Source organism: Eptesicus fuscus, chromosome 8, assembly GCF_027574615.1.
Source record: "Eptesicus fuscus isolate TK198812 chromosome 8, DD_ASM_mEF_20220401, whole genome shotgun sequence".
Taxonomy (NCBI): domain Eukaryota; kingdom Metazoa; phylum Chordata; class Mammalia; order Chiroptera; family Vespertilionidae; genus Eptesicus; species Eptesicus fuscus.
This window is the reverse complement of record NC_072480.1, coordinates 19,856,047-19,883,752: the sequence shown is the minus strand read 5'-3', so window position 1 is coordinate 19,883,752 and position 27,706 is coordinate 19,856,047. Positions and strand designations below refer to the sequence as shown.

At 41.7% G+C, this 27,706-nt stretch overlaps 1 protein-coding gene across 1 annotated transcript in view; it reads right to left on the bottom strand.

Moving 5' to 3' along the window:
• Positions 1 to 27,706, bottom strand: part of ENOX1 (ecto-NOX disulfide-thiol exchanger 1) — a 211,754-nt gene that overhangs the window by 68,030 nt on the left and 116,018 nt on the right. Inside the window, exon 9 of the mRNA XM_054719823.1 lies at positions 24,067 to 24,251. Coding sequence (XP_054575798.1) covers positions 24,067 to 24,251 — 185 coding nt within the window. The remainder of the gene's footprint in view (positions 1 to 24,066; positions 24,252 to 27,706) is intronic.

Genomic DNA, 27,706 nt, shown 5'->3' with positions numbered 1-27,706 from the left:
CATCTGTAACTGGAAGATAAATTAATTTTAAAATATTGACAAAGCAAATAACCAAAACCTTTCACAGATAATTCTAAGGAGCAAATGGGATGAAAACCCGTTTCCTTTCATGCTTATTTAACCCTCATTCTACTACAATGTGCGTTCCATCCAAAGTACCCTACTCAAACTGTTCTCACTGAAGTAGCCAATGCTTTTCTAATTGCCAACTAAAGGCCAAGTTCTGTTTTTTCTCTAGATACACTCTCTCTCCAGGTGATCCTATTCACACCCATGGCTTTAAGTACACATCTCATCCACTTATGCTTCACAAAGCTGACTATATAGTCTCCACCTCACTCCTACCACTCACTAGACACTTACTGTTTCAAACCAGGCCTATTATCACCATCTCTCCACCCCGGCCTAACTCTACTACTGGGGTATCTACAATTAAAACTTTAAAGTCAAACCCTGCTCCTTCATTGCCCTCACAGCCTCTCAGCCCATTCCTCTGGCTTGTCTCCATCCATCTTGGCTGTCATGGTTAAGGTGACCATGGGTTTGCTCCTTCCCTGTCATCCACTCCACACACCTGGGAGAAGTGACCATCTAGGAATTAAAGTGCTCCCATTCCTGAAAAATACTGTTGGTTCCCCAACCTCTACTGGATAACATCCAAACCACTGGCCTCTTGTCCTTCCCCAGAAATACCAGGTCCTTTCATCACTCTCTGACCAGCTCACTACCCAGAATCAGGCCTTCAAGTTTCCAATTCATTTTTTAAGCCAACTTGAAGAATGCATTTGAGCTAATACCAATCCATATGCTGACTTTATACAATAGAAAAGAGGCCCACCCTCTAGGGAGACAAAATTTCCCACAAGAGCACATGGTTAGGTAGGGAGGTTGGGCTTGATTGCAGTCCCACTTGCCCATTTGGCCTGGCGCCCTCTTCCAGGACAGAACCTGCACAACTATGTGCAGTATGCATGGGTTCCTCCTCAATAAAGACCCTGTCCAATCACCCAAGCCAAGTTAGTTGCTCTAACATCTATACTCCCAAAGCACTAACTATGGTGTATTACATGTCATAGATATTTCCCCAACCAGACTACACCCATCCAATAATAGGTTCAGTAATTAGGTTATCTCTCACACATAGTAGGTGATGAAAGAGTGAACCTCTAACACAGAGTAGGTGATGAATGAGTGAAGAAATGAATGAATGCTTGCTCTGGTTTCTCCCACTTCTATAGGATTAAGCCATGATCTAGCAAAAACAACAGAAAACTGCACACACAGACAAAAACCAAAACAACCACAATAACAAAAACCACCTGAGAATCTATTACTGGATAATTTATTGTTCCAGACATATGGACATATGAAACGTTCAGAGGAAAATAGCATTTAAGACATTTTGATTCATTACTCTGGCAGTTCCAGAAGTCTTTCTTAATATAAAGGGGAATATTTCTTAAAAGGCTAGAGAAATCCAGTCAATGAATTTATCATTATGTAATTTCTTTCCCATGTTCCACCATAAAAAAATTAATAAAAATAACAAAACCACCAATGGAGGAAAAATAAAATCAATACCCCTAGACTGTTTTCTGCATTCTTCAAAAATTAATGCTTTCTTTTGTTTATGAAGCATAAACTCGTGAATCTAATATTTATGTATTCAAAACAGTGGCGATTCAAAAATGCTCTTCTTCACTTGACTAGATGTCCTATAAAAGCAACGTGATAATCCACAACTAGGTAACTGAAGTCAGTCTTTCCGGTCCCCTTTCAGTTGCAATTTATGAGCCTGTATAATATTCTTCTAGTTTGAATTTTTAAGTACCAAAGTGCCTCAATTACAGAAGTTCACAGGCAGCTAAAACTTAATCAGAAGAGTCTCTCGGTTGGATTGGCTGACTGCAGCATAATTTTAATTTAACATTGGAGAGTATGGCATTAAACAGATGCACTATTACAATTTTTTTTTGGTGGTTACAATCGAGTGTGTTCCAATTAGACAATTATCCATATGCCAATCAAGTTCAAAAACTCTGGTGGACAATAACAGGTAAATAGATGCGGTACCTGATACATCTTGATATTTCTAGGCCACTGACTTAATAGGATCATTTGTAATGCTCTTTGGGGATGCAGACTTCAGTGTGTACTGGGTCTTTTTCTCTGACAAATTCAAAGAGCATTACAAATGTTATTTGGAGCCCCAGAACAAGTGAGGTCATATTTCCATTTTTACAGATGGGTGAATCATAGGCACACAGAGGTTAAGTCACATATGCAAGGCCACACTGGGAGAGACCACATGCACAACTCAATTTCCTGCTTCAAACTATGATTTCTACCCTGGCAACCACACTGCACTGTCACTTTGAAATGGAAATCAGGACACGCCAAACTAAAAATCCTCCTAGCTACAACACCTACCTAGGTGTTCGCCATGTCCTTGAAGGGCTGGGGGCTGTTGGCGACATGCTTTTGTGTATACGTCTGAGTGGTGTGGTGGATTTAAAACTGTAAAACCACCCCTCCTTGCCTTTTTTTCTTAAATTTTACAATTCTGTTACCAAGGTGAAGTTTTTATATAACTAACAGAATACATAAGGTTAGATCTCATGAAAATCACAGACTAAAGTGCAAATACTCAATATGAAATATACCAGCAGCATCTCATTATAAGCTGACATTCACAGAATTGTGATAACTCAGGAATCTTTGGCAGGACTGATGGGTGGCAGGGGGATGGAGGTGGTGGCTGGCATAAAATAGAGCAGACCCCTGAATGGAACACTGATTTTTGTGTCATGCATGGTGGTGGAGAAGTACTTTTTCTAAATTTAGGTCAGTGGCAGGTAAGGTGAACTCCTGCTTCCAGGTAGCTATATACTTATAGTGACTGACACCTTCATACACACACAGACATGTGTGCATGCATGTATGAATGCATACTTTTCCTCTTCCCGTCTTCCCCCCGCTTCAGGGTTTCCCCAGTGCTTGGCTCTATGTTCAGTTCTTTTAAAAGAATCTGTTGATATTCATTCATTCAAGTCACTTGATCAATCAATAATTCATTTATTCCTCAATCAACACTGATCTACTGTGTACACAGTGCTGGGCTAGATCATGTGGAAGATACCGAGGAAACAGACACTAAGCAGCCTGTCCTCTCTCGATGCTGGCTCATGAGAACGCTATTACACACACCGCAACTAATGTAAGGTGGCACAAGGTACCAAGAACGACTGTATCCAGTGGCATTTCCATAGCAGATTTGGGGGGATCAATGTAGGTGTTAGGAAAATGGGCTCAGGAGATCCATTTTGAATCAGCACTTGTTCTACTTGTTAGAAATGAGCCACGGAATATTCATGCGGAAAAGCCTGGATACATGAACCCGTGGGGTGTCATCAAGTTAATGTGTTTTTGGTTGATTCAGTTTTAATAAATGTTATTCCATCTCTATGACTTGGCCACAAATCAGATGCCCTACTCAGTGGGCTATGCATTTCAAGCCAGTAGACTATCACCTGAGAAAATGAGGCCCAGGGACATCCAAAGAGAATTGTCCGCCCAAGGCCATGGCGGGTGTGACTGTGTCTGGTGGACTGTGTTCATATCCATATTGTGTCATATTAACTATAGTCAAAGGTCTATGTGGCGATGCCCTGCCTGTGCACCTTGCCTCCACCCTGAATTCTCCGCATGTTTCAGCCTGCCACCTGAGCCCCTCTGTGGCCAGCTCTGCAGAGTCTAGTCCCCTTTTCTTGCTGTACAGGGAGAGGAAACATCCATGAATCCTGCCTCCCTTGGTGGGATCCTGCTACCCAAACACACAGTGTACAGCTGCTTCTTTCCTCCCCAGCACTCTCCGGGCCGCCCCCTCAGCCCTGCTCTGGCTCTCACTGACTTCAGAACCATTCGGGCCAGTCAGCCTTAGGTCCTGCCCATGAGGTCTGCCTCTGCCTGTTTTACATCTACCACTGTCAATCCCGAGCCAGCTCCGATTGTTAGGGAAAGTTTGAGGTGTAAAAAAAAAATCAAGTACTATTATTATCACTTAAGAGCAAGGCTTTGCCTACAGTCAAACACATCTAACGGTGGCGGGGGAAGGACAGTCATTTACCACCTGGAACTACAAGGTTCGCTTTTCTCCTTGGGGGGAAAAGAGATGGAATTGGACTAGCTTAAATTTTCTTGTCACAGGAGGTGGTAAGGCTACTCAAGATCTATTCTAGTTTAAAATGTCATCTGCTTCCACCTGGGGATGAAACTGCACTTCAATTTAGGGCGAGATACAAGGGTAACCAAGCTCGTGGCCCGGTTTATCATTCCTGGCGCCTGCCTCTCTGCCTCCAGCGCCGAGACCCCTGGGGGAGAAACATCTCTGGGAGAGAACTCCGCATTCAGATGACTGATAACAGGAACACTGGATCATAGAAATGAAATTGTGCTCAGAGCCTAATATCCTATTACACCAGGCTATACATATTTAATTCCTTGGGTCTTTCCTCATAAATCAACTCCTTCAGGCCTTTAATCTCGTCAATATCTTTTCTGATACTGAATTTTAAATGCCATTCTCATTGCTCGGCGGAAAGGCAATCTCTTGCTCGTGCTGGGATGCGGCTTCCTCTACAGCCTGGAGCTTGGACCTGTGCCCCGACCCTGCTGTTAAGATCCTAAAGTCAGCCAGAGCCCACAGCCCAAGTGCAGGCCTGACTGGGCTGGTTCCCTGGGGTCATGCCTTTCAGTGCCCTGGGAGCCTGGGGCAGCTCTGGAGACTGGCGAAAAGGCAGAAAGAAATCAGTGTTTTCAAGGGTCTGAGACCTCAAGATGGGTGCCTGCTCCCACACACGCAAGGATTCTTTGGATTTAGAATCATTTGAGCTTGTTTTAGGGACAGAGTCTCCAACTCTTACATATATGCCTACATTTCCACATAAGATCTGAAATCAACGATGACAGTACAGTTAACTGCAAAGACTAAGAACTAGAATTTGAGTTACTTCAATTCATTCCACAGGACCTCTTAGAGAATGCTTACATTTAAAACTTAAAACAGCAAAACATTGTGAAAAACATGAGTTGTATTATTTTGGGTTGGTAAGTGCAAATTTTCATATGTAAAATATTTTTACTAAATTTTAATATTTTAAAAATGGAAATGTATTCTTTTAAAATTGTTAATAGTTTGCTCTGAAACAAAAGAACAAATCAAGAAAATGCATCAGTGGTACAATCAGTAGTTGTACTGGCTTTATTAAAATTCACTTACTGGATAATTATTTACATATTATGTTATATTAACTATGATCAAAGGATCAAAGTTCAAACTGTTAGGTAGATTACAAAAAACTATTGAGTAGATAGCTGTGATTTTTTTTTCATTTCACTATACTATTTTATTTATTTTTTATGGACATAATTGTATGTGAAATTTAATATAAGAAACATTTCACTGCCTGAATTTCTTTCTTGGCTATTATTATTATTACTAGAGGCCCGATGCACGAAATTCGTGCAAGAGTAGGCCTTCCTTCCCCTGGCTGCCGGCACCGGCTTCCCTCTGGAACCCTGGACCTGGGCTTCCCTCGAAGCCCTGGCTTTGTCTGGAAGGTTGTCCAGTCAAATTAGCATATTACACTTTTATTATTATAGATTTTCATTTCATGATTATTACTGCAAATAATTTTGTTATTTAGAGGAGGAGGACATTTACAAAAGGATCCTCTCTGAGTGTCAAATTACACTAAGCATACCACTGGCAGGAAGCCTAGTGTCTGAGCGGAAGAAGGAGATCATGACCTTGGCCTTTGAGTTGGGGAGAGGGGGAACTCTTTCAACAGATATAGCCTTAGATACCATTTATTTAACGTGAATATCTTACTGGGAGGGACTTGTGAAAGACAGATACTTTTTAGCATTTGTAAAATCCAGTGGAGTTACTAGTCATGATCCACTATCTCCTGATAAGGCAACATTATTACAAAAAATATATATAGCCAAGGATTGTCCAAAAGGAAAAAAAAAAAAAAGCCACAAGTCATTATTTCAAAGGTTAGCATGACTTGCTGTGTGACCTTGAACAAGCCACCTTACTGCTCTGGTCTCCTCTTTTTCCTCACAATTGTCTCTTGAGAATAATGTATCATTTGCAAAGCAATACATCAATTTATTGAATGCTGAATACGGGGAAAGAAGATTCAAAAGTGGTTTGGAAGGCTCTAAAGCCCATTTTCTCCTCTTCAGCTGATTTTTCAAAATTGTGTAATTTGCAGGGTCATTTCAGCTTCCTGTGTTTTTCATTTTCTTCACATGTTAAATAAAGTTAACAATACTCACCATGGAGCATTGTGAGACTAAAGAACATCAGTTAAGTATGTGAGGCTCCTTGGATGGCAAAGGGCACCGAGTTAAAGGAAACTGCTGTCATTAAACTCTTTGCAAAAAAGGAGAGATTAAGACCCAGCAAGGTTAAGTAACTTTTAACTGGCATGAGCAGGCACTACTGGGGATTAATATTCAGAGAGAAAAAGGTCTGTTGTTGAGCCCCACCCTCTGGTTGCCGTCCTTCTGCCAATTTTCAAAGCACGGGGCCAGCCAGCTTGAATTAACACCATTCATGCAATTCTCAGGAGATAGTGTCAAATGCCTTGCTGAAGCAGGTATATGTATCAGTGATATTCTCTCCATTGCCTGTGCTGGCAAGTCCAGTGCAAATGATTATCCAATTTGCTGGGATTTATTTATTCTTATCACTTTCTTTTTTTGTAACTACATGAGGTAGTCATCACCCCGGCCTCTGGGCACATGTACAGCTGGTAATGTAGAAATTTAAAATATTAACACGCTTTCCAGCCAGGTTGGCCCATTTACTTCAAACAAGAACCTGATTGAACAGCTGGGCCTTGTACTGTGGCCCAAAGGCCAATGGAGATTTGTTGGGTTTATAACTCTGTCATGATCAGAGCTTATAGCCAGAGAACCCTTTTTGGATGCCTTTTGACCAAAATCCTACGGCCATCTTTGGAGGTGCCTTACACAAAGTGACCTGGGCCTTGTTCCGGCGGCCCCTGGAGGGCTGAACCATGCTCATTCTAGCATCATTAATAGCAGATATTACCACCATCACTAACTTTCTTGACTGCAGTTTTAGGAAAGCAGCTTTTGACTTAATGGTTATAGAATAAGAATGTGTTGGGGTCAGAGATATTTTGGTTGAATCCTAGCGGTGAGAAAGTTCTAATGATCAAACATGTTCTGCAGATAAACAGATATAATATCGCTGAAAGTCGTGTCTCTACATCAGCCACAGATGTCTAAGGATGGAAACTCTCTGTATTGTCTGTCTAGAAGGCCTTCATCACCTATGTTACTTAACTCCTGATTAACTGTAGAACTTTAGGGAAGCTAATTCAGTGATTACAATATTCCCAATTGTCGGAGCACAGTTGGGAATATTCTCTGCTAGGGGCTGTGCCCCCGTGGATGCCGGGTATTGGAAGACCATATGAGCAGTCGTAGGCATATAGGAGACACTTTATTGCAGACCAAGTAGCCACTGCTAACAAGGAGCCATCAGGCGAAACAGTTCTTCGAAGTAGCCCCATAAAGCAGCCAGCTGGTCAGTAACACATCTTTACACCAACTCAGACAAAAGAGTCTTTTCTTGTCAAATAGTGATATCAATATTTGGGTTACAGAAAGGTACGCCTGCGCAGTGCATACATTAAGATTGCTGTGTCATTACCTTTGCACATGCATATGGCAAATTGGCCTTGACCATCCAACGTACTCTGATTAGGGTTCCCACACCAATTTTTCTTCCTTAATACAAGTTCACATTTTTATGAGTAGGAGACAGACATTTAAGGGTCCGGTGAGAAGAGAAGAGCCCTGAACTGATTGCCACCGGATCTTTGGATGCCTCTGGAACAAGCTCTGCAAATAAATGGGCGCATACATCTATCCCAGGAGAAGTGTACGGCAGACCACATCTGCTCCTTCCCCCAAAGCTTCCCAGTTGTTTTAATACACTTAGGTTGGTCTGGAACCCCATGGTTTAGGAGTTTCAGAGTAATCAGAACCTCCTGGAGATTCCAAGTTTCACCTGTTCCCTACGCCAAGCCCTGGAGAGACAGGTGAGGGCTGCAGCTAGTAAAACCAGCTTCCCTGAATGGCTTCGCTCCTCTGCAGGTAGGTGTTCCCTGTGGCAGCTACGTAGCCTCTAGCCTATCTCAGTTTTGCCCTGTCTCTGAACTGCAGATTGCCTTTAAGAAAAAAAAAAAAAAAAGCAATAGCAGCAACAAGAGAAAACCTCAACAAATAGTGCCATTGCAAATAGTCTTAATATCTGGGGCTGAGATCTATTTGGTAAAATAAAATAGAGTACCACCCAGCCTGCACAGATCTCAAAATCTGTGCAGACAGAAAATTACCATTTTTAAACCAATCTCTTCTGCTTTAGAAACATTAAATATGGAAGGCATTAAAGAAGTGAGCTGAATTACCCAGGCCCTTTACAATAAATGGTGTCAGGATGGCCATGAATGATAACAGCAAAAAAAAAAAAAAGAAAAGAAAAAAGAAAGGCTCCCAAGGTATTAAAAACTAGAGCTGTTAGAGCTGTAGCTTTATGCTTAATGACCATATCCATTTACCCTGTGATGAAGGGTTCCTCCAACCTCAGCAATCCCCCCACTCGTGATCAGCAATTGCCTGCATTTTAAATTACATGTGGAAGTCTACCCATGGCCTTTTAATGAAAATTTCAATCACAGGTTTTGCTGAATTTAGCTGAAAGGCCAGCTCCTAAGGCTGATGGCACAGATGAGATCATCCTCTGTGATAGGAAGCTAGTTCATTAGGGAATAATACCAAGGTTAGTGTTGACTTTTAATTTTTCAAAAGGAAAGAATAGGGAAACCACAATTTTAGGGCCTGCTAATAGACTTTGAACAGCAATCTTTTTAATTTTTTGTTTTTAGATGACAATTTGAAAATGTAAATTCTTATACAAACCAAGTGATATAAAGCAGTTACATTCTAATCCAAGTACTGTAATTGTATTGGGATTAAAAGTATTATATTAAGATTACTCTGGGAGGGTTAAAAAAATCAATTGTTTTGTCACTGAGCTCACTATGGATAGTCTTTAACAGGGTAAGTTCTCTTGTATTGCAAGTTGATTAAAACCTCATTTTCTTTTGGTTGTTTTAGTTTTAAATCATGAATGGATATTCTGTATAGCCAATTAAAATGATTGTATTAATCTGGTTTAACATGTTGTAATGGAATACATTATATTAATAGACATTTGTAATGTTGAACCAACCTTGCATTCTTGGAATAAATCCAATTTGTGATTTACACAATACCAGAATAAAATAGCTTTCTTTAAAAAGAATTTAAAATCTATATTCATAAGTGAGAGTGACTTGTAACCACCACCCCCCCCCCTTTTTTTTTTACTGCCCTTGTCCTGTTTTGGTATCAAGTATACTAGCCTTATGAATGAATTAGGACATGTTTCCTTCTTCTCTATTCTCTGAATGACTTTGAGTCTTACTTTGATGAAAAATTTTAAGGTACTAATTTAATTTTTAAATGAGATCATTGAGGCTTTCCATTACTTCCTGATTTAATTTTAATAAGGTATTTTTCTTCCTATAGGATATCATGTGTCTAAATCACCAAAGTTTAAAAGCTTGTCATAGAGCTATTCCTGATATTCTCACATCTCTTTAATCTGTCACATCTGTAGTTATACCTCATTTTCATTATTTATTTTTTTTTCCATTTTAATTGCTTTCAGAGAGGAAGGGAGAGGGAGAGAGAGAGATAGAAACATCAATTATGAGAGAGAATCACTGATTGGCTGCCTCCTGCACGACCCCTACTAGGGATCAAGCCCACAACCTGGGCATGTGCCCCGACCTGGAATCGAACCATGACTGCCTGGTTCATAGGTTGGTGCTCAACCACTGAGCCACACTGGCCAGGCCTCATTTTCATTTTTATATTTTTTATTACATCCTTCTCTTTTTTGTGATCAATGTTGACAAAGGTTTTCAATTTTATTAGTCTTTTCAAATAAATAACACCTGGCTGTGTTGATCTTCTCTATTGTATGGCTGTTTGCTATTTCAGTAATTTCTATCCTTATCTTTATTTGTCCTTCCTTCTTTGTATTTATTCTCTTTTAATAAGAGTTGTATGTTTACTCTAGTTTTCTCTTCTCTTAAAGCAAACATTTAAATTTTTTAATTTTTCCTCGAAGTCCTGTTTTAGTTGAATCCCACAAGTTTTGATATGTTGTATTTTTATTATCAATTACTCCTAAATATTTTAAAATTACAATTCTGTTTTCTCTTTGGACCTGTGGGTTCATATGTACATTTTTAAATTTCCAAATATATAGGATTATTTTAGTTAGCATTTGTTTCACTGATTTCTAAAATTTTTTTGTGATCAGAAAATATGAAAACACTCCTTCGGAATGATTGAGACTTGCTTTCAGGTCTAGCATGGGATTCCTCTCTGTAAATGTTTTAGGTATATTTGATAAGTACAGTTTTCTATACATGTTCTACTCATCAAGTTTGTGGAGGTTGAGTTGTATGGAAATGCTTCATCGACTGCAAACATTGGTAGCAATAGCAAGAGGCAGGGAACCGCAGAACTGCTTAGAAAAATGTCCTCGCTCCCTGACATCTTCGAGGGTCTAGCACTGAAGAGTTTGATTGGCACGTTCGCCATTGCCCTTTATGTCTCAATTTGTGACATGTTCTCACTCTCCACATCAGGACAACCAATCAGAAAGAAGTTGTAAGCACTCTACTGTCTGGTTTGGAGACTCCTCACCCACCCTTTCTAAGCCTTTGTTCATTGATAATGAAAACATCATTAAGGCTTGTAAAGCATCTGGAAAGTAGAAAGATGTTCTGAAGAGAAACACTGTTGACTGCACATACACATACTCTACAAAATTGAAAACACCACAGCTTAATTCCCGAGGGTGCAGTCATTCTTTGGAGTCCTGGGGCCTCAGGGGTTGCTCTGAATAAGGTCAGCGACGAATACTCTCTAGGATCTTTAATACCAGCAGAGAGCGTTTGTGACCTTTACAGACAGAATGACCTCATCGATCCTTAAACTTCTGCACAGTCTGCCGGAAAGCTCGTTACTCTCAGTGAGATGAGGTACTTATTTACTTGGGCCTAAATAGGGAAAGCAGTGAAGATTAAGAATTAGGGAAGTTCGTTCGGTCTTAGAATAAAATGTGTGTAGTAATTCAACAATTTGTTCTTTTCTTCATTCATTTATTCAGATAGCTGGTGGATATGAAGTTCTAAATTAGCCATAAAAGACTGGTCTTAGGTGTCAGAATCAGTTTCAAGTCCAACATCAGAAAAAAGAAAAGAAACTAACACTTATTTAACATGTCAGGGGGACATCATAGCCACTGTGTCTCAGCTCGTGTTTTCAGGGAGAGAGGAGACAGATACAAATGAATGTAAAAGGAGAAGGTTCTCAGAACGCAAGCAAAGTATGAACGTGAGGGCCAGGAATCGGGAGCTCTGGGGCAGCGAGATGAGGCTGGAAGGGCAAGGGGCTTAGCTCGGCGACTTAACCTCACTATTTGATTAAAACTAGGAAATAAATGTTAGGGCCTGCTCATGGCCCTCCTGGTTTTAACAGCCGGTATACTGCAGTCCTCATGCTGTAACAACAGTGATACAATTGAGTCCAGGTCCAGTCCACATTTTATATCTAAAGCAGACTCCTCATTATTGCATTCTATCACACTTTCTTACTGTGAGTGGACCATGTAGCCAAAGCAAGGCATGGTTTCACATGAGTAATGGCCAGAAAAGTGTGGGTTTAAAATCAAGCAAGTTGGTCACCAGCTGGGCAGAGAAGCTGGCTGGAAGGCCCAGTGTAATCAATGGCGTCCTAAGGGCCCGGGAGGGAAGGGCCAGGCCTGGCAGTGCTCCTGAAGTGACCTGGCGATTCTCTGAGATCAGTCTGAGTTCATGTTATCAGGTGTAGGGCGGAGAAACTACATTATGAACTCCTGTTTTTTCCTTTCCCCCAAATGATAAGTAGGAGGATTACTGCAGCGGGGAGAGGGAGGTTATATTTGTAAAGAGAAACTCGGCATGCCACCTTTTTAATGGACTTTACAGTTAGGTCATTATCCAAATTTTCCTGAAATAAACTGAGTAGCACTGGAGATAAGAAATTCAAACCACGAGGGAAGGAATATAAACCCAGGAGAAGAGAAGACAAGGCACACAGAGAATCACTGAGGGACAGACCTGCAGGGTACCACTCTGCTACATGACGGAATGACTCACTCAGGAACTCAGGACAGGAGGTAAATCGTGGATGAGAGGCTACGTCTCCCATACTGTGAGTGAGAGACCTCTTTTTGCCACTGAAACCCCTCTGACTGGAATACCTAGGTAAGACCTGGCTTAAATCAATTAAATTGGTGCTGGTGGTAGAAGACATAAAAAATGGAATGTATATGCACAAAGACACCACAGAACAAATTAAGAGAACAAAAGGAAGAAGAAAAAGAGATAATAAAGCTTTGAAAAGTCACTCGGCTCGTCCTGCATTTAAAAGCATTACTTGCAACACCCCTTCCTTGGAAACCCACAATCAGAGTTCAAGTATACTGTCTCCTTTTCTACAATCTCCATCACTTCCAGCAAATACAGCTGTTGTGGCTATTTACTAAGTGGTGTGTGTGTGTGTGTGTGTGTGTGTGTGTGTGTGTGTGTGTGTGTGTGAGAGAGAGAGAGAGTGAGGGGGGGGGGGCGGGCGGTGGAAGGAGAAGGAGAGGGAGGCACAGAAACACACAGAGATGAAACAGAAACCACAAAAACATGGAGAGGTAATAGCCAAACTGAGGACGTTGCATCCAGAAAAGAACTTCCTGAGGCAGGGGCTTTGCAATGATCCATGGAGTGAGATGGGTGGTCTGTAAAGCGAGGACCAGATTGGGCACTAACTTTGTTTAGGTTTCCCTGGACAACTCTTCAGGATGCTTTGTTAACAGGGGAGAAAGCGTAGTCTTTAACTAACCATCTAACAATATCTTGGAACTGAATTCCCCATTCCACACTGTGGGTACAGTTCCAGAAACTTTAACTGACTAAGCTTGGCTATTCCCTTATATTTAAAAATGATTACCCCTATATGTGTACGTGAAGCTAGAGAAAAAGACTGGAAAGATACATGTAAATGTTAACAATAGTTTTACCTGGGAATGACTTGTTTCCTTTTATATGCTTCTTTTATGTTTCCAAGTTTTCTGTATTGGTATATATTCTTTTATCAAAAGGAAAATAAAACAAAAATTAAAATGACAAACCTAGATCCAGAAAAACTGCAACTCCCACCTACGTTTCTCTTCCTCTCTGTTTATTCTCTTACTCAGATAAGGAGGACTTCTTTCTCCGACTCGTTCTCCTTTCAGGTTGTTTCCATGTTATGTTGTCTCACCCCCACCACATGCCTCCCTGCTTCCTCTTCACAGCCTTCATTTCTGATGAGAAGAAAATTGGCTGGCCTTTCTAATCCTCATGCTTCTTCCCCTAACCAGCTGCATGGAGAAGGCCCTGCAGCACGAATCCCTCCCAACTGCAGCCCACTGTGAGAGATGGATAATTACATCCGTCTGGCTGCGAGCGTGGCACCTGCTGTATACAGGCGGCGGTGTGTACGCCCGTGGTCAGGGCTGCGGCGTGGATGAGGCTGCGGCCTCGCACTGGCAGACTATACCGAAATGAAGTCAAGGCCAGGCCACAAGGATTCATTTTAGCGTCCGGGGCTGGAGGGAGACACAACAGTGGTCAGACAGAGTAAAAGGCCAGTATGTGTCTGCAGCAAAAGCCTGTTTTGATTTATAGCATTTAAGGAAAGATCCATTTCACTATAAATCTGGCGCTGGTGGTGTGATATGGCCTACAAGGCAGGAGGCAATTTCCAAAAGAGGGGGTGGAGAGGAGGGTCACGCAAAGGTCATCCAACCACGCAGCTGACGTGTTGGGAACAGCAGAGCTCCTTTGTCTGGGGAATGGCTGCAAGTCTGCGGGAGACGCTGCAGACCTCAGGGACGGACAGCAAAAGGTAGAAGCCTGAAGATTTTAATGTGTGCAGGGCAATGCCATTAGTTCTACCCCTGGCTCCTACATAGATTCTCTGCTAGCCTCATTATTTTCAGAAGGGACAATTACTAATGAGGAGGGATTTAATGATCAAATTAATCAATGGCAGTGCAGGATAACAAATGATGAGATGAAGACTCCTTGTAATTAAGTTTTATTAGGGCTTCTCTTTTCATTCCCAGAAGTGAAGAGTTTTATTTCTACAGTCCAAATTAATAAGCAAAAGCCACATATAATGTTATTTTCTTTTTGCTGGCTCTCACTCCACTAATGTAAAGACCAAGTTAGGGGCTATGGCATAGAATCAGAAACCAGGCAATGGCTTTTGCCAATAATATTTCCAGCAATTGACAAGCACAGGAAGGACAGAGCGGCCTGTCTCTCCTGCTCGCGTGATGACAGCGTTCTGAGCACGGTGTCCAGAGCACCAGGGTAAGCTGCAGAAAATTACGGGGTAACAGGGAGAGCACCGGGGGCTGGAATGTGCCAATCACATGTGCATTTGTACAACAGCTTTTCAAAATGCGTTCACATACATAACCTCACTTTATTGCAACAAGTTTGGTCTGAGGTTGGCAGGACCCATTCTCCAGAGGAAGGACCCAAGGTCCAGACAGCCGACTCTCAGAAAGTTGTACAGAAAACAGGCTGGAACCACCTTTTCCTTCTACTGGTGCACTGTTTTCATTTTCTTGTGCCGAAGCCTGGCACCCCTTGGGTGGCATGAAGGCAGCTTACCTCGTTCCTTATCGTGTGATCTCGGTTCAATGAAAACAGCCAGATGCCCAGTGGCCCCTTCTTGTTTGAGACTGCTAAAAATCTTAGAAAGGCTTCCTGTCTATTATCTTTACTTTTAGGCTTTGTATCTTGGACAGAGTCAAAGGGGAACGTGCTTTAAACTACAGACCCCTTAGCAGATGTCAGGTGTGATCATTTCTAACAGGTAGAACTTTGTAATGTAAAGCCCTGGGCCCGGAATTGAAGAATTGGCTTCTATTTCTGGTTCCAAATGCACCAACCCTGCCTTCGGTAGTCTCACACTGCAGCGGGATGCACGCTTTCTTCAGATGTGCCAGAGAATGCAATCTGCAGATGTGAGAAATGCACAGGCTGCCAGCAGGACCTCTGCAAATGCTTCAGCCGCCTGATGAACGGAGCTGCTGAATTATAAATGAGGATTATCGTCACCATCTTGTGTGCTGCTATGAGAAGGCAGCATCCCAAGGTGCTTGGCTAAAGAATGGGTAGGAAATGAAACAACAAGCTCTAGGGCAATTGAGTGAAAGGAAAAGAGGACCAGAGTGGATCCATTATTTGGCAGCTACTATGAACACTGATGTCCAGTCATTAACCTTTTTAAAGCCACATCATCTGACAGATGTGCATTTAATGACTATTCTGATTCTACTGAAATGTCAAAGAACTTCTAATATGAATGTGGGAAATGTCTTGTGAGTTGTTTTCGATTTAAAAAGAAACTTCAGCCCTAGCCGGTTTGGCTCAGTGGATAGAGCATTGGCCTGCGGACCAAAGGGTCCCGGGTTCAATTCTGGCCAAGGAGAGTACCCTGGTTGCAGGCTCCTCCACGGTCGGTCCGGGCCCTGATCAGGGCTACTGCAGGAGGCAACCAGTCGATGTGTTTCCCTCACATTGATGTTTCTCTCTGTCTACTCTCCCTGAAAATCAATGGAAAAGTAACCCCAGGTGAGGATTAACAAAAAAAAAACAAACAAAATTAAAAAAAAGAAACTTCATCTGGGTCATTGAAATAAAATCAAATAAATATAGGGTATGTTATTGCAGTAGTAGCTTGTAATATTCCAGATTTTTTGTATGTATACGATATTTATAGTCACACATATTTTTTGAACTTTTAAAAACTAAACGTTTTCCTACTTACCCATGAAAATCTAAAAGAAAGCCCCTTTCTCTACACCTCAATAATGTGATTTTCCTGCCCTGTCCAGCGATACTGAATTATTTTCTGCACTGATGGATGTTTCATATATTAATGATATTATGATAATGCTGGTACATGCTTCTTCCCCAGTGAGTAATCAACCAGATAACCATGGATGTGCCATTCTCTTCCAACTGAACAATTCTGAGCTTCTTGAGGGAAGAGTCCTACTTAGAGGGCAGATCCTCATAATATATCCCACGGATTCCAAGCTAATCAATCTTTCGTTTTTCACATTCTACATCTAGTTCATTTATCTAAATATTTTGCAAAAGATCTTAAATTATAATTTATCATTATACAAATGTTGAGTCTAATCTTTTAAACAATTTTTTTCTCTTTTTATCCTTCCATATTTGTGCAATTTTCCTTTAAAAAACACACACACAAAACTCTAGAGGAAGAACTGCTCTTCCCCTGCCTTTCCCTGACCTCTGTGTGTCCTCACCCCTCCTGCCCTCCTTCTCCTCTTCTCCTCTTTGCACATCCAGCTGCGCTTAGGCTGCCTGCCTTCGTACTGTCAGTTTTTTGTTTTTTGTTTTTATTCCCTGCCTTCTTTTCTTCTTGGTCAAAACATCAAAACAGAATGGAAAATGGTTAGCCATGTCCCTATTGTTATTATATGTTGCAGCCTCTTCATGTCACCTTTTCTGGACTGTCTTCCTTTCCTCCTCCCTCAAACCCGTCTAATGTGTGTCTGCCTCCTCGTCGCGAGGCAGCTATCTTTAGTCCCCACGTCCCTTTCTCTTAGACATTTGGAAAGCGTGCTTACGGTTGGTTCCTCCTCTCCCTGTCTGCTTCTGGACAGCCAGAATAACCTGTAATACACCACCCTGCCCTCCCTGGCCCACATGCCAACCAAGAATTCATTCCAGGGCTGCGTTAAAGTTAAAAGCCCCTAGAAGGGTTTTTGTTCAGACTATCAGACGCAGCCCATGGGTGTTTGCGTTTTGTTTTCCTTCCTCCAGAGACTCTATTAAAATGCCTGTCAATGAATAAACTTTAGGCAGCAAAGGGAATGGGAAGGGAGTTCTAGGGAGTCCCTAGTGTAGGGCGGGTCTGGCGTTTGTGGGATCGCCAGCTCTCCTGCAGAGGAAGCCCGCCAGTCAGTCCTCATTCATGGGAGAAAGACCGTGTGGGGAGACAGACACCTGGGCTCAGCAGGGAGCCAGCCAAGCCTTTCACTCCCCAATACAAACAGACCACCAGGTCCCCTCCCATGAGAAAAAAACCTGCGGCATGAGAGAGACAGACTGAGATACAAAAATCAAACAGCCAATCCTGGAATATATAGAAATGATTGAGGAACAAAGAGGATTTTTAAAATTCTGCTTAGTATTCTCAAAATGATTTGAGAAGATAATGAAACAAAAAAAAAATAAGGATAATATTACATGAAGAGATAATAATCAAAGAACAAAAATAACATTTGCTAATAAAATGTGATTATCAAATAGAAACTTCAATAGAAAGGATAAAAGGTAAAGTTTAAATAGATAATATGAGGGGAAAAAAATGGGCACAGAGCATCAGCCTAGTAATTCATTTTCTGACCAGTGAACATGTCAGGAAGGAAACAGAAAACGAAAGTGTAAAATTATCAAGAAAACAGAGAGATGCCTATTGCAAACTCTGACCACTTTGGTCTGGCTCTTTGCCCGCAGCACCTCACCTAATGTAGCACCACCTTTTCATTTCCACTGGGAGCCGGGGGGCTGGGCTTTCGAGGATTTTCATAATTTTTAAGGGACACACTTTTTTTTTTTCTCAGAAATAAAAATAAATCTCTAAAATTTTCTTGGATATGCTCATTTTTACCTGTCTGTCGCCAAATTTTCTAACATAAAAAACACCACCATCCCTGCCACGGCCACCTTCTCCACGGGCACCTAACCACGACAGCCATCATTGTCACCCAGTCGCCATGGTCAGACAGTCATGTCCTAGTGCCATAATAATTATCCTGATTTTGACATGTGCATATCAGACTTCATCACGTATGAATTTCAGAGAGCAATTGAGTGCAAACTATGTACTATCTCTAAATACTAAGCAACTGAATAGCATAATGGAGATTTTAGGAGAGATGCTTAATGTAAGTGGTCAGATGCACTCACTGATGTTCTATTTTCAACACACTTTCATTTATTTATTAATTATATCTCAAAGACCATTTCTTGCCCAATTTGGCAAAACTAGCCGGGGTAACTTTATACTTTAGTTTCTAAAATGGTGTTGATCATAATAATCTTCTTTTTCCCAATTTTTCTGATCTCCCCTTGTTGCAAGTTATCCAGACAGCTGACCTGCCCTGGTCTTCATTAGTGTCAAGCTTCTGCTCTATGTGAGTCCATGATTTACTGGCCTAAGACAGCTGGTCTGCAGACAGCATTTGCTAATACTACGTAAAAGCATCAACTTAAAGTATTCATGAGAACGTCTTCTGACATAATCATCATTAGTCATACATAGTTTTATGATCAGCAGCTTATTCTTGTATCCTGTTATTTTATGAATATTTATCAGTCCTTTCAATATGATTTATACATGGTTTAAAAAATAATTCTGATTTTTTTAAGTTGGTTATTTTAAAATATGACATATTGACCTATCCTCAAGAATGAAAATACAAGTATTGTTTAAATTTAGGTGTGGTTAAAACCATGATGAGATACCACTGTACACTTACTGTAGTGGCAAAAAAAAAAAAAAAAAAAGACAAATCAAAACAAACTGACCATATCAAGTGCTGACTGATGGGGACACAGAACAAGAACAACTAGAATTCTCATATAGTCCCATGGGAATGCATAATGGTCCAGACATTTTGCAAAACATTTAATCAGTTTCTTAAAAAGTTAAACACCCTTACCATATGACCCAGCAATCTTACTCCTGGGTATTTACCCAAGCGAAATGAAAAATATGTTAAACAAAAAGTTTGTAAGCGAATGTTTACAGCAGATTTATTCGTATTTGTTCCAAACAGGAAATCACCCAAATGTCCTTTAATTAATGACTAGATAAACAAATTATGGTTCTTCCTTACAATGGAATACTATTCAGCATAAAACGGAATGAACTGATACAGCAGCATGGATGGATCTCAACCTCAGTATACTAAGTGAAAGACACTAGACTCAAAATGTTGCATACTGTATGATTCCACTTACATGACATTCTGTAAAAGGGAAAACTACAAGGATAGAAAACAAATCAGTGATTGCTGGGAGTGAGGGTAACTAAAAAGGAGCATCAGAACATTTTTTTGGTGATGATGGAACTGTTTCATACATTGACTGGGGTAGTGATGGTTACATAAGTGTATGAGTGTATGAATTTGTCAAAATTGATAGAACTGTACCCCTAAAAAGAGCATTTTATTGTATATATTTTTTAACCTCAGTAAACCTAAGAAAACAATTTAGTGTGGAAATCTGAAGATAAATAAACATTTAAAATATGCATTATTGCCTTAGCTGGTTTGGCTCAGTGGATAGAGTGTCGGCCTGTGGACTGAAAGGTCCTGAGTTTGATTCCGGTCAAGAGCACATGCCCAGGTTGCTAGCTTGGTCCCCAGTACAGGGCGTGCAAGAGGCAGCCAATCAATGATTCTCTCTCTTCATTGATGTTTCTCTCTCTCTCTCTCCCTTGCTCTTCTTCTCTGTAATCAAAAAAATTCTTAAAAAAATAAAATATGTATTATTTTTTCAATATATGCCTAAAAAATACGAATGAAAGCCAACAACCTCACTATCTCTGTGGCAAAAACAGGTTACCTTCATTGCTAGCTTAAGGTCAGGAAAAGGCTACTGTGTTACCATGGTTGCAAGCTATTATTGAAACCTCTAATATTAAATTATGACTCACATGTAATGTAGGGGTAGAGTGAGAAACAACCTGACAAAATCACCCAAGGACTTTTCATTTTTAGGGACCTTGCCCATAATGTTTTCTTCATGAACGTAAGAGATACACTGTGATGCTAGTGAACATATACTTTAGGAATTGAAAGAAGAAAGGTTAGAAACTTTTTGGCTAAACTTGAAGTTAATTCTAAAATTTGTATGCTAGTTCTAAGGCTGTTGAGACTCTTTTTTTTCCCTTTGGTTTATAACAGAAATAATTTCCCATACATGAATTGCTAAAACAATGACATGTGGGAGGCTAACCCCTTCTCTACCTGTTGACTTTCCCGCGACATCATGATTTTCTAATTTAAAAAGTAGACAGCAGACAGATTGAGAGTAGGTTTTAGAGTAGGGAGAATTATTTGCTGTGGGTCTCAATTTAGCAAGTTGTGATAATTTATTCAAAGTGATGTTAAGGTAGAGATATGAATCTTAACAAGCATATCCATTTTAAAACTATACTAAAGATGGGTTGCCACAGAGATTGCAATGCAACTACCTCACAACCAGTAAAAATTAAACTCACATTTACTGCCACTGGGTTAGTGCTTCTCATGTGCTAAGGAGGTGCTACACATTCAATCCTCCAGGATGTCAGCTCTCACCACTGCCTGCCTTGCTGTTTATGACCCAAGAATCCCAAATAAACCAGAACTCCTGACAGGCACCATGCTAATTCTTGCTTCTGTGTCTTTGTCCTTTCATTCCTCCATTACTATCTGTAAGCTACCTCGATATTCTTTTGATGTTGTTTCTGTAAACGGTGACTCTGACTAATATGTAGCTTGTAGCTTGTAATATGACGCTCAACACAGGAGCTGCCCCTTGGTGGTCAGTGCGCTCAGCCAAAGCCAGGCTCATGGCTGGCAAGCTCAGCAGTGGTGGCGGGAGCCTCTCCCACCTCTGGCAGCGCTAAGGTTGTCCGACTGACAGCTTAGGCCCACTCCCCACACAGGGTGGGCCTAAGCCATCAGTCAGACATCCCCTGAGGGCTCCTGTAGATAAACAGCATTTTGTATAAGAATCCTAGGAACTAACTTCAGAAGATACAGACTCCAACCTTCAGTCACCCTAGTTCTAGGAGAATTGCTGATCTTCAAACATAAAACCAAGATGACATAAAACCAGGATAGTGAAAATCAGGGTAATGAAAACCAGGATGACTCACACCAGACCCTCATTTGACCAATTTCGAGGTCTTAGTTGGAGTGGACTCTGCTGGTCTGCCTGTAGAGACCTTTTCAAACCCCTCCCTTTAATCTCTTTGTTCTGCTTTCTTTCTTCCTCTCTATGAAAACCTCTGCTTGCACTGAGATGTGAAGATGGCTTTAGGACAAGACTCACTCATCTTCAGCACCTGAACAAACCTTTTTCCTTTTTCACAAGCACCTGTCTCAGAAGTTTGGCTTTTGTGGAAGCAGGTAGCCAAACCTTGGTCTCTGTTACATATGTTCTATGTGACTGTTACTGATTGAACTGTATATTCCCCCACCAAAATGTATATGGTGAAGTTCCAACCCCATGTACCTTAGAATGTAACCTTACTTGAAAAGAGTCATCGCAGATGCCATTAGTTAAGCTGAGGTTACACCGAAATGCATGGGCCCCTTAATCCTATACAAATTGTGTCCTTATAAAAAAGGGAAAATTTGGACACAGACACACATACATATGAAGAAGCAAAAGGCAAAACACAAGGTGATGTGTCTACAAGCCAAGGAAGCACAAGGATTGCCAGCAAACTACCAGAAGCGAGGGGAGAGCCATGGAACAGATTCCTCCCCACAGCCCTCAGAGGAACCAGCCCTGCTGACATTTTGATCTTGTACTTCCAGCTTCCAGAACTGTGAGGCAGTAAAATTCTGTTGCTTAAACCAAACCAAAACAAAACCCCCCTAAACAAACAAAAGAACTATCCAAAAATAATTTTCCTACTAAGGAGATTCTGCAAATGCATGAGAAGCTGCAGCAACTGAATACCCCAAAAGGGGCTGTAGTTGGGTGGTGGTTTATAACACTGCTCCTGTGTGGATCAGGCCCTTAGCTGCCACCCCTCCACCCCCACCCCCCTGCCGCCCAACATACTTTCTGCTGACTGATGAGCACATCCTCATCTCCTCTGACTTTCTTAGATTTGAATCTTCAACCACTTTAAAGGTTTTACCAACTTTTAAAGCAACTAGGATAATCTTTCCCAGAAGAAAAAAGGGCCAGCTGTGGGAGGTGTGACAGAGTAGCTTGTGGTCTTTCGGGAAATTGGCAGACTCTTCTCTTGGCAAGGGAGCCAACACACACTCAATGTTAGGGCATCTGGACAACCCTAGGAGACTCACACAGCAGCTGTTACACCGATTTCCAAGCACAGGACCTGAGCAACAACTGTCATGACATTTTCCTGGTGAACTCTTACCTCTGAGTCTCACTGACATGTCTAACACACACTGTGAACATCAACCAGTCAGACTCAAAGCCAAGACTCAAAAACTGCTTTAAAATGGCAGTAAATGTTTAAGACATAATTTCTGTGACTTGGTCATTAACGTATTTATATCCTAATCCTCATTTCTTTTCATATCCCTTTTCCTCAATTATTTTTTCCCTGCTTGGTGAATGTTTCTGCAGCAGCTACCTCTAATCATTAAGATAGTTTTGTAGGCAAATCATGCTCCAGATCTCAGACAGCAGTCAATATGGATGGAGGGATTTAAAAAAATATCATTCATTATATGTATACTAAAGGCCCAGTGCACGACATTTGTGCACTGTGGGGGGGGGGGTGTCCCTCAGCCCAGCCTACACCCTCTTGCAGTCCAGGACCCCTCAGATGGTGTCCGCCTGCCATGGAGGCGGGAGAGGCTCCTGCCACTGCTGCTGTGCTTGCCAGCGTGAGCCCAGCTTCTGGCTGAGTGGCGCGCCCCCTGTGGGAGTGCACTGACCATCAGGGAGCAGCTCCTGCATTGAGCATCTGCCCCCTGGTGGTCAGTGCACATCATAGCAACCGGTCATTCTGCCATTCAGTCGTGCATATTAGCCTTTTATTATACAGGATTTAATTTCCCATTATCCTACTTATATTTCCCTTGTTTAAATAAAAGCAATCTCTTTTTGCCAGGAAAGAGTGGTTAGATTTACATATTCAGAGGGGTAAAGAAAATGCCCATATATGATGATATTTTGTGCTATATTATTCTATGATAACTCAAAGGTCCAAACACCCTAAGTGTATCAGATATCAATTGATGTTTTCAGATATAAATCCAGCTGTGAATCTTTGATTTGCTTCCCCCACTGCCAGGGCTCAGCTTTCCCCTCTCTTCAACCCCTCATTTCCCATAGTCTGTGTTCCATTCTCTTCTTCAGAAGCCCACAGCATTTGCCTCCTTCTAGTAATTGCTGGAAATACACATTCAACTTGAGTGTGCAAGGTATCTGGAATTCATTAACTTCATTAACACATGCTGACTTATTTCTGAAGTTGCCAGTTCCTCCAAATTCCAGTGCTTCATCCATCCCTTCAACAAATATGTCTTAAATATAGTATGCTCATGGAACCTGACTCGATCCCATGTATAACCCAGAAGAAGTGGAAACAATGTAGCTTATGTTTTCATTGATCTTGAAAATAAACTCCCCATGCTTCTGTAAATCAGTCAGCATGCTTTTAATTTAAAAGTTCTGAGATTACAAAGCACTTGTGTCACAATCAGGATTTTTGACCGTTTGCTGCGAGGCTCAATTTCATATGCAATCCTTTCCATCGCCTAGATTTTCTTCCTGTGTTTCCTACCTCGAGGGTGCCTTTCTCAACATAATTTCTTTATCTGGGGTTTTCGCCAGGGTCTACCCTCCCACACACAGTCATCACACGTTCCTGTCCTAGCAACTTCGCTTTTCAGTTGTCATTTCTTCTTCACCTGTCCTGCAAATGGCTCTCATTGCACTTCTACTGACTACACACATCCCTTTTCTAAAAAACAAAACAAAACAACAACAACAACACCCTGGCCGGTACCTGCTGCATGCCTTGCATGGTCTGCTGCAGGAACTGCAGCTGCTGGTCCTTGGTGAGGTTGTCTTCTGTTCGGAAAAGCTGTTCTTTCTCCTGTTTCAGCAGCTCCACCTCATTCCTGTAGGCATCCAGCTGCCAGCGGAGACTGTCATTCTCCTCTTTCAGGGCGTAGGCCTGAGCCGCCAGGGCTGGAGGGCAAACAATGAGTTCAGGTGAGTTACCTTCCTGCTTAGGCTGGCGGGGCCTTCTATGGGAAAGGGACTCTCACCCAAACTCTTTTTTTTTTTTTAATATATTTTATTGATTTTTTACAGAGAGGAAGGGAGAGGGACAGAGAGCTAGAAACATCGATGAGAGAGAAACATCGACCAGCTGCCTCCTGCACCCCCCCCCCCCACGGGGGATGTGCCCGCAACCAAGGTACATGCCCTTGACCGGAATCGAACCTGGGACCCTTCAGTCCACAGACCGACGCTCTATCCACTGAGCCAAACCGGTTTCGGCTCACCCAAACTCTTAACAGTTGGCACCAGCTCAGAAGGAAAACCCAGACGCCTTATTCCAGGGCTCTCTGAGGTGGGTGAGCATCATTTCTTTTGCAATTTTCATCTATTCTACTTGTCTTGTCTTACATAGGAATGTTTACTGTAGGCATAGGATTAATTTCTCCCAAAGTTTTGTCTCATGACCTCTCCCCCTATCGTAGGCACCCTCTTGAAGGTCAGTATGTGCTGCTCAGTGATGGCAGCGTTCTGCCTCCCAGGCAACAGCCCCACCCACACACTGCGCCCTGTCCCCTCTGCTGGGCTGCTCAGCTCCTCGCAGCGCCGCCTTCTTTCACACCATTGGCGGTTGCACAGGTCGAGGTAGCAGCAGCAGCCCAGGGGCGGGCAGGTTTATCTGCACACCATCAGCCTGCTCCTCTGCTGGGGCAAATTGTTCTAATTCCTATCAGAATGGGAACCTAGTTCCATCTGCTTTACCAACAGTTTAAACTGCAACCATAAAATTATTTTCGTTGCTACTTCGTAACTGTAATTTTGCTACTGTTATGAATCGTAATGTGTAAATAGCTGTGTTTCCCGATGGTCTTAGGCTCTACAGCAGCGGTTCTCAACCTGTGGGTCGCGACCCACGGGTTGAGAACCGCTAGCAGGGTCGCCTAAGACCATCGGAAAACACAGATATTTACATTACGATTCATTAACAGTAGCAAAATTACAGTTATGAAGTAGCAACGAAAATAATTTTATGGTTGGGGGGTCACCACAACATGAGGAACTGTATTCAAGGGTCGCGGCGTTAGGAAGGTCGAGAACCACTGCAGTACAAGGATGACAGGTGTGTACCGAGCGCTGTGACACCCGCTGCATTCTCTCCTCAAATAGCAAACATCAATTTATGTCACTAATAGTCTTACAGCTGAGTGTTTTACGGTATTCTGCCTTTCAAAATGATAATCTGTGTAGTAAACACTAAATTACTAATCAAATAGAACATGCAATTAACCAGAAAATTCCCTACCACCAGCCATTAGGGATCAATTAGTCAACAAGCGTTTACTGCATACTTACTCTTGTGCCCAGACCTGTCTGGGCATCTTGGATCAGGAAAAGGAGACAAAACATATCTCTTCTCTCAAGGAGCTTACAATGTAATAGAAAGTGACACATTTGAATGAAACTAACACATTCAAAGGAAGAGAGGGCAGTTTGCTGCCTGCCATATAGTCAGCACTCAATAAATGTCGGGTGAATGACTAAACAAGCAACTTAGTATCAAGGGATATAACAAGGGAATCACCAACCGGAGAAGAGAAGGAAAAATGCAGGCTGGAATCACCAAAGTGGCTTAGAAGGATGAAAGCCAAGAACTGGGAAGGACAGCTAGTCAGGAGCCGGAGCACAAGCAGAAGTCCAGAGACGAGGACTGAGGAGAGAGTATTTGGGGCAGGAAGCTGGGGAAAGTTGACCAAACAGGGAAGAGTCTGTGGAAGCAGAAAGAGACAGGTGAACCGTGTCAGGTGATGAGAGAGGACGGAGGCTCAGGAGTCAGAATGCAGAGCTGGGCTCACTGGAGTGAGAAGCACTGACGGTGCTTGGGCAGGGGGAGCGCATGAGGAAACTGGTGATTGAGGATGATTAGTTTGGTGCTGGTCGTGGAATGAACTGGAAGCTGAAGGGAATGAATAAGGGAAATTATATTTGGTGTATATGTGGGAGTGAAACTAAGGATCAGCTGATTTTAGAGTTTTTAGGGACTGAGAAAACCAGAAATGGCCCAGGGCACACCCAGGAACATGAGCTAGTGTGTTTTGGCACTGGGCGGCCCAACTTCGGACCTTGTCCACACCCTGAGACACCCACTCCTGACAATTCAGTTCCCCAATCCATAAGGAAATCGTTATGAGGCATCATTGGAGCGAGGGATGTTGTAATAGGACAAAATTACAGAAAATGCAAATGATGAAGAAAGTGTTGGCACTACATAAGCACATTACTACATTTAGTAGCATTCAAAGACACTTAAGTCATTTCCTTAGGAAGCTCTATTTGGCCCTTTCTCAATTCAGACTGGCATTTTTATTATCATAACTGATAGCAGGTGTTTGTGAAGAAATCGATTAGTATGCAGGGATGAAAATTACATTTTCCAAATGAATTGCATAGTCTGCACGAAATGCTGAAATCTGTGTAGCAAAATGCGAGCAGCTATAACGCATGAGCCAGCAACATTATTTAAATAAATTATCTGAACATAATACGTATAGGAGAGTGCCCCATCCATTATTTCATGGGTTCTCTTATAAGCCTGTGAAGTGGCACTACTGACAGTTCTTATTCTTGGCTAAGCCAAGTGACCACTGTGCCTGCCCAGCAGGATACAATGCTGTTTGCATTTCTGGGATCAGAATGTGATATCATTGTCTATATAAAAAACCCAACACCTTTACCTCTACCCAACCCCTATTTCCACGCCTCCCCCGCCTCCCAAATCAATACCATAGCCAATCGCATCAATGTTTTTATAATTGGGCATATAACTGATTTACATTCTTGATTAAATGATTTCAAGCAAGATATTTAAAAAAATGTGGTTACTCATGTGGCAGCAAAACGGTTATCTTCTAAAGGGTGAGAAATTGTATATTGACTCCACTTAGCTCCAGGCCACCTGTTTGTAAACATTATTCAGCGTCATGTTGCAGCCAACACTGACTCCACCCCGGGGGAAGCTATTTTATGTTTCTTGGACCGGAGCTCTCAAAGAAACAAAATCCTAATAATTCCTAACGTAATTCCTCAGTGTATTAAAAATTCCGAAATTTAAAAGGTCCACTCTTTCATTTCTCTTTAGTTCTTTCTGGGACACGGTACTAAATTAAATGGTTTTGAAAAATGTGTAATGAAGCTTCCGTGGTAAAATTTACCCTTGAGAGACTGCACAATAAATCCACTATTCAAATAAGCTTAAGGATTAAAAATAAACTACGGTATGCATCTTTTTGTAAGAATCCCCAAGGAGTGCACTGTGTTCTAATAAATGGGATATTTAGCTAACAGCTACCACATGTGGATGACTGATTTTCAATTTTAAAAAAAGCATACAATACGACACTTTAAATGTAAACTCTTCTGAACAT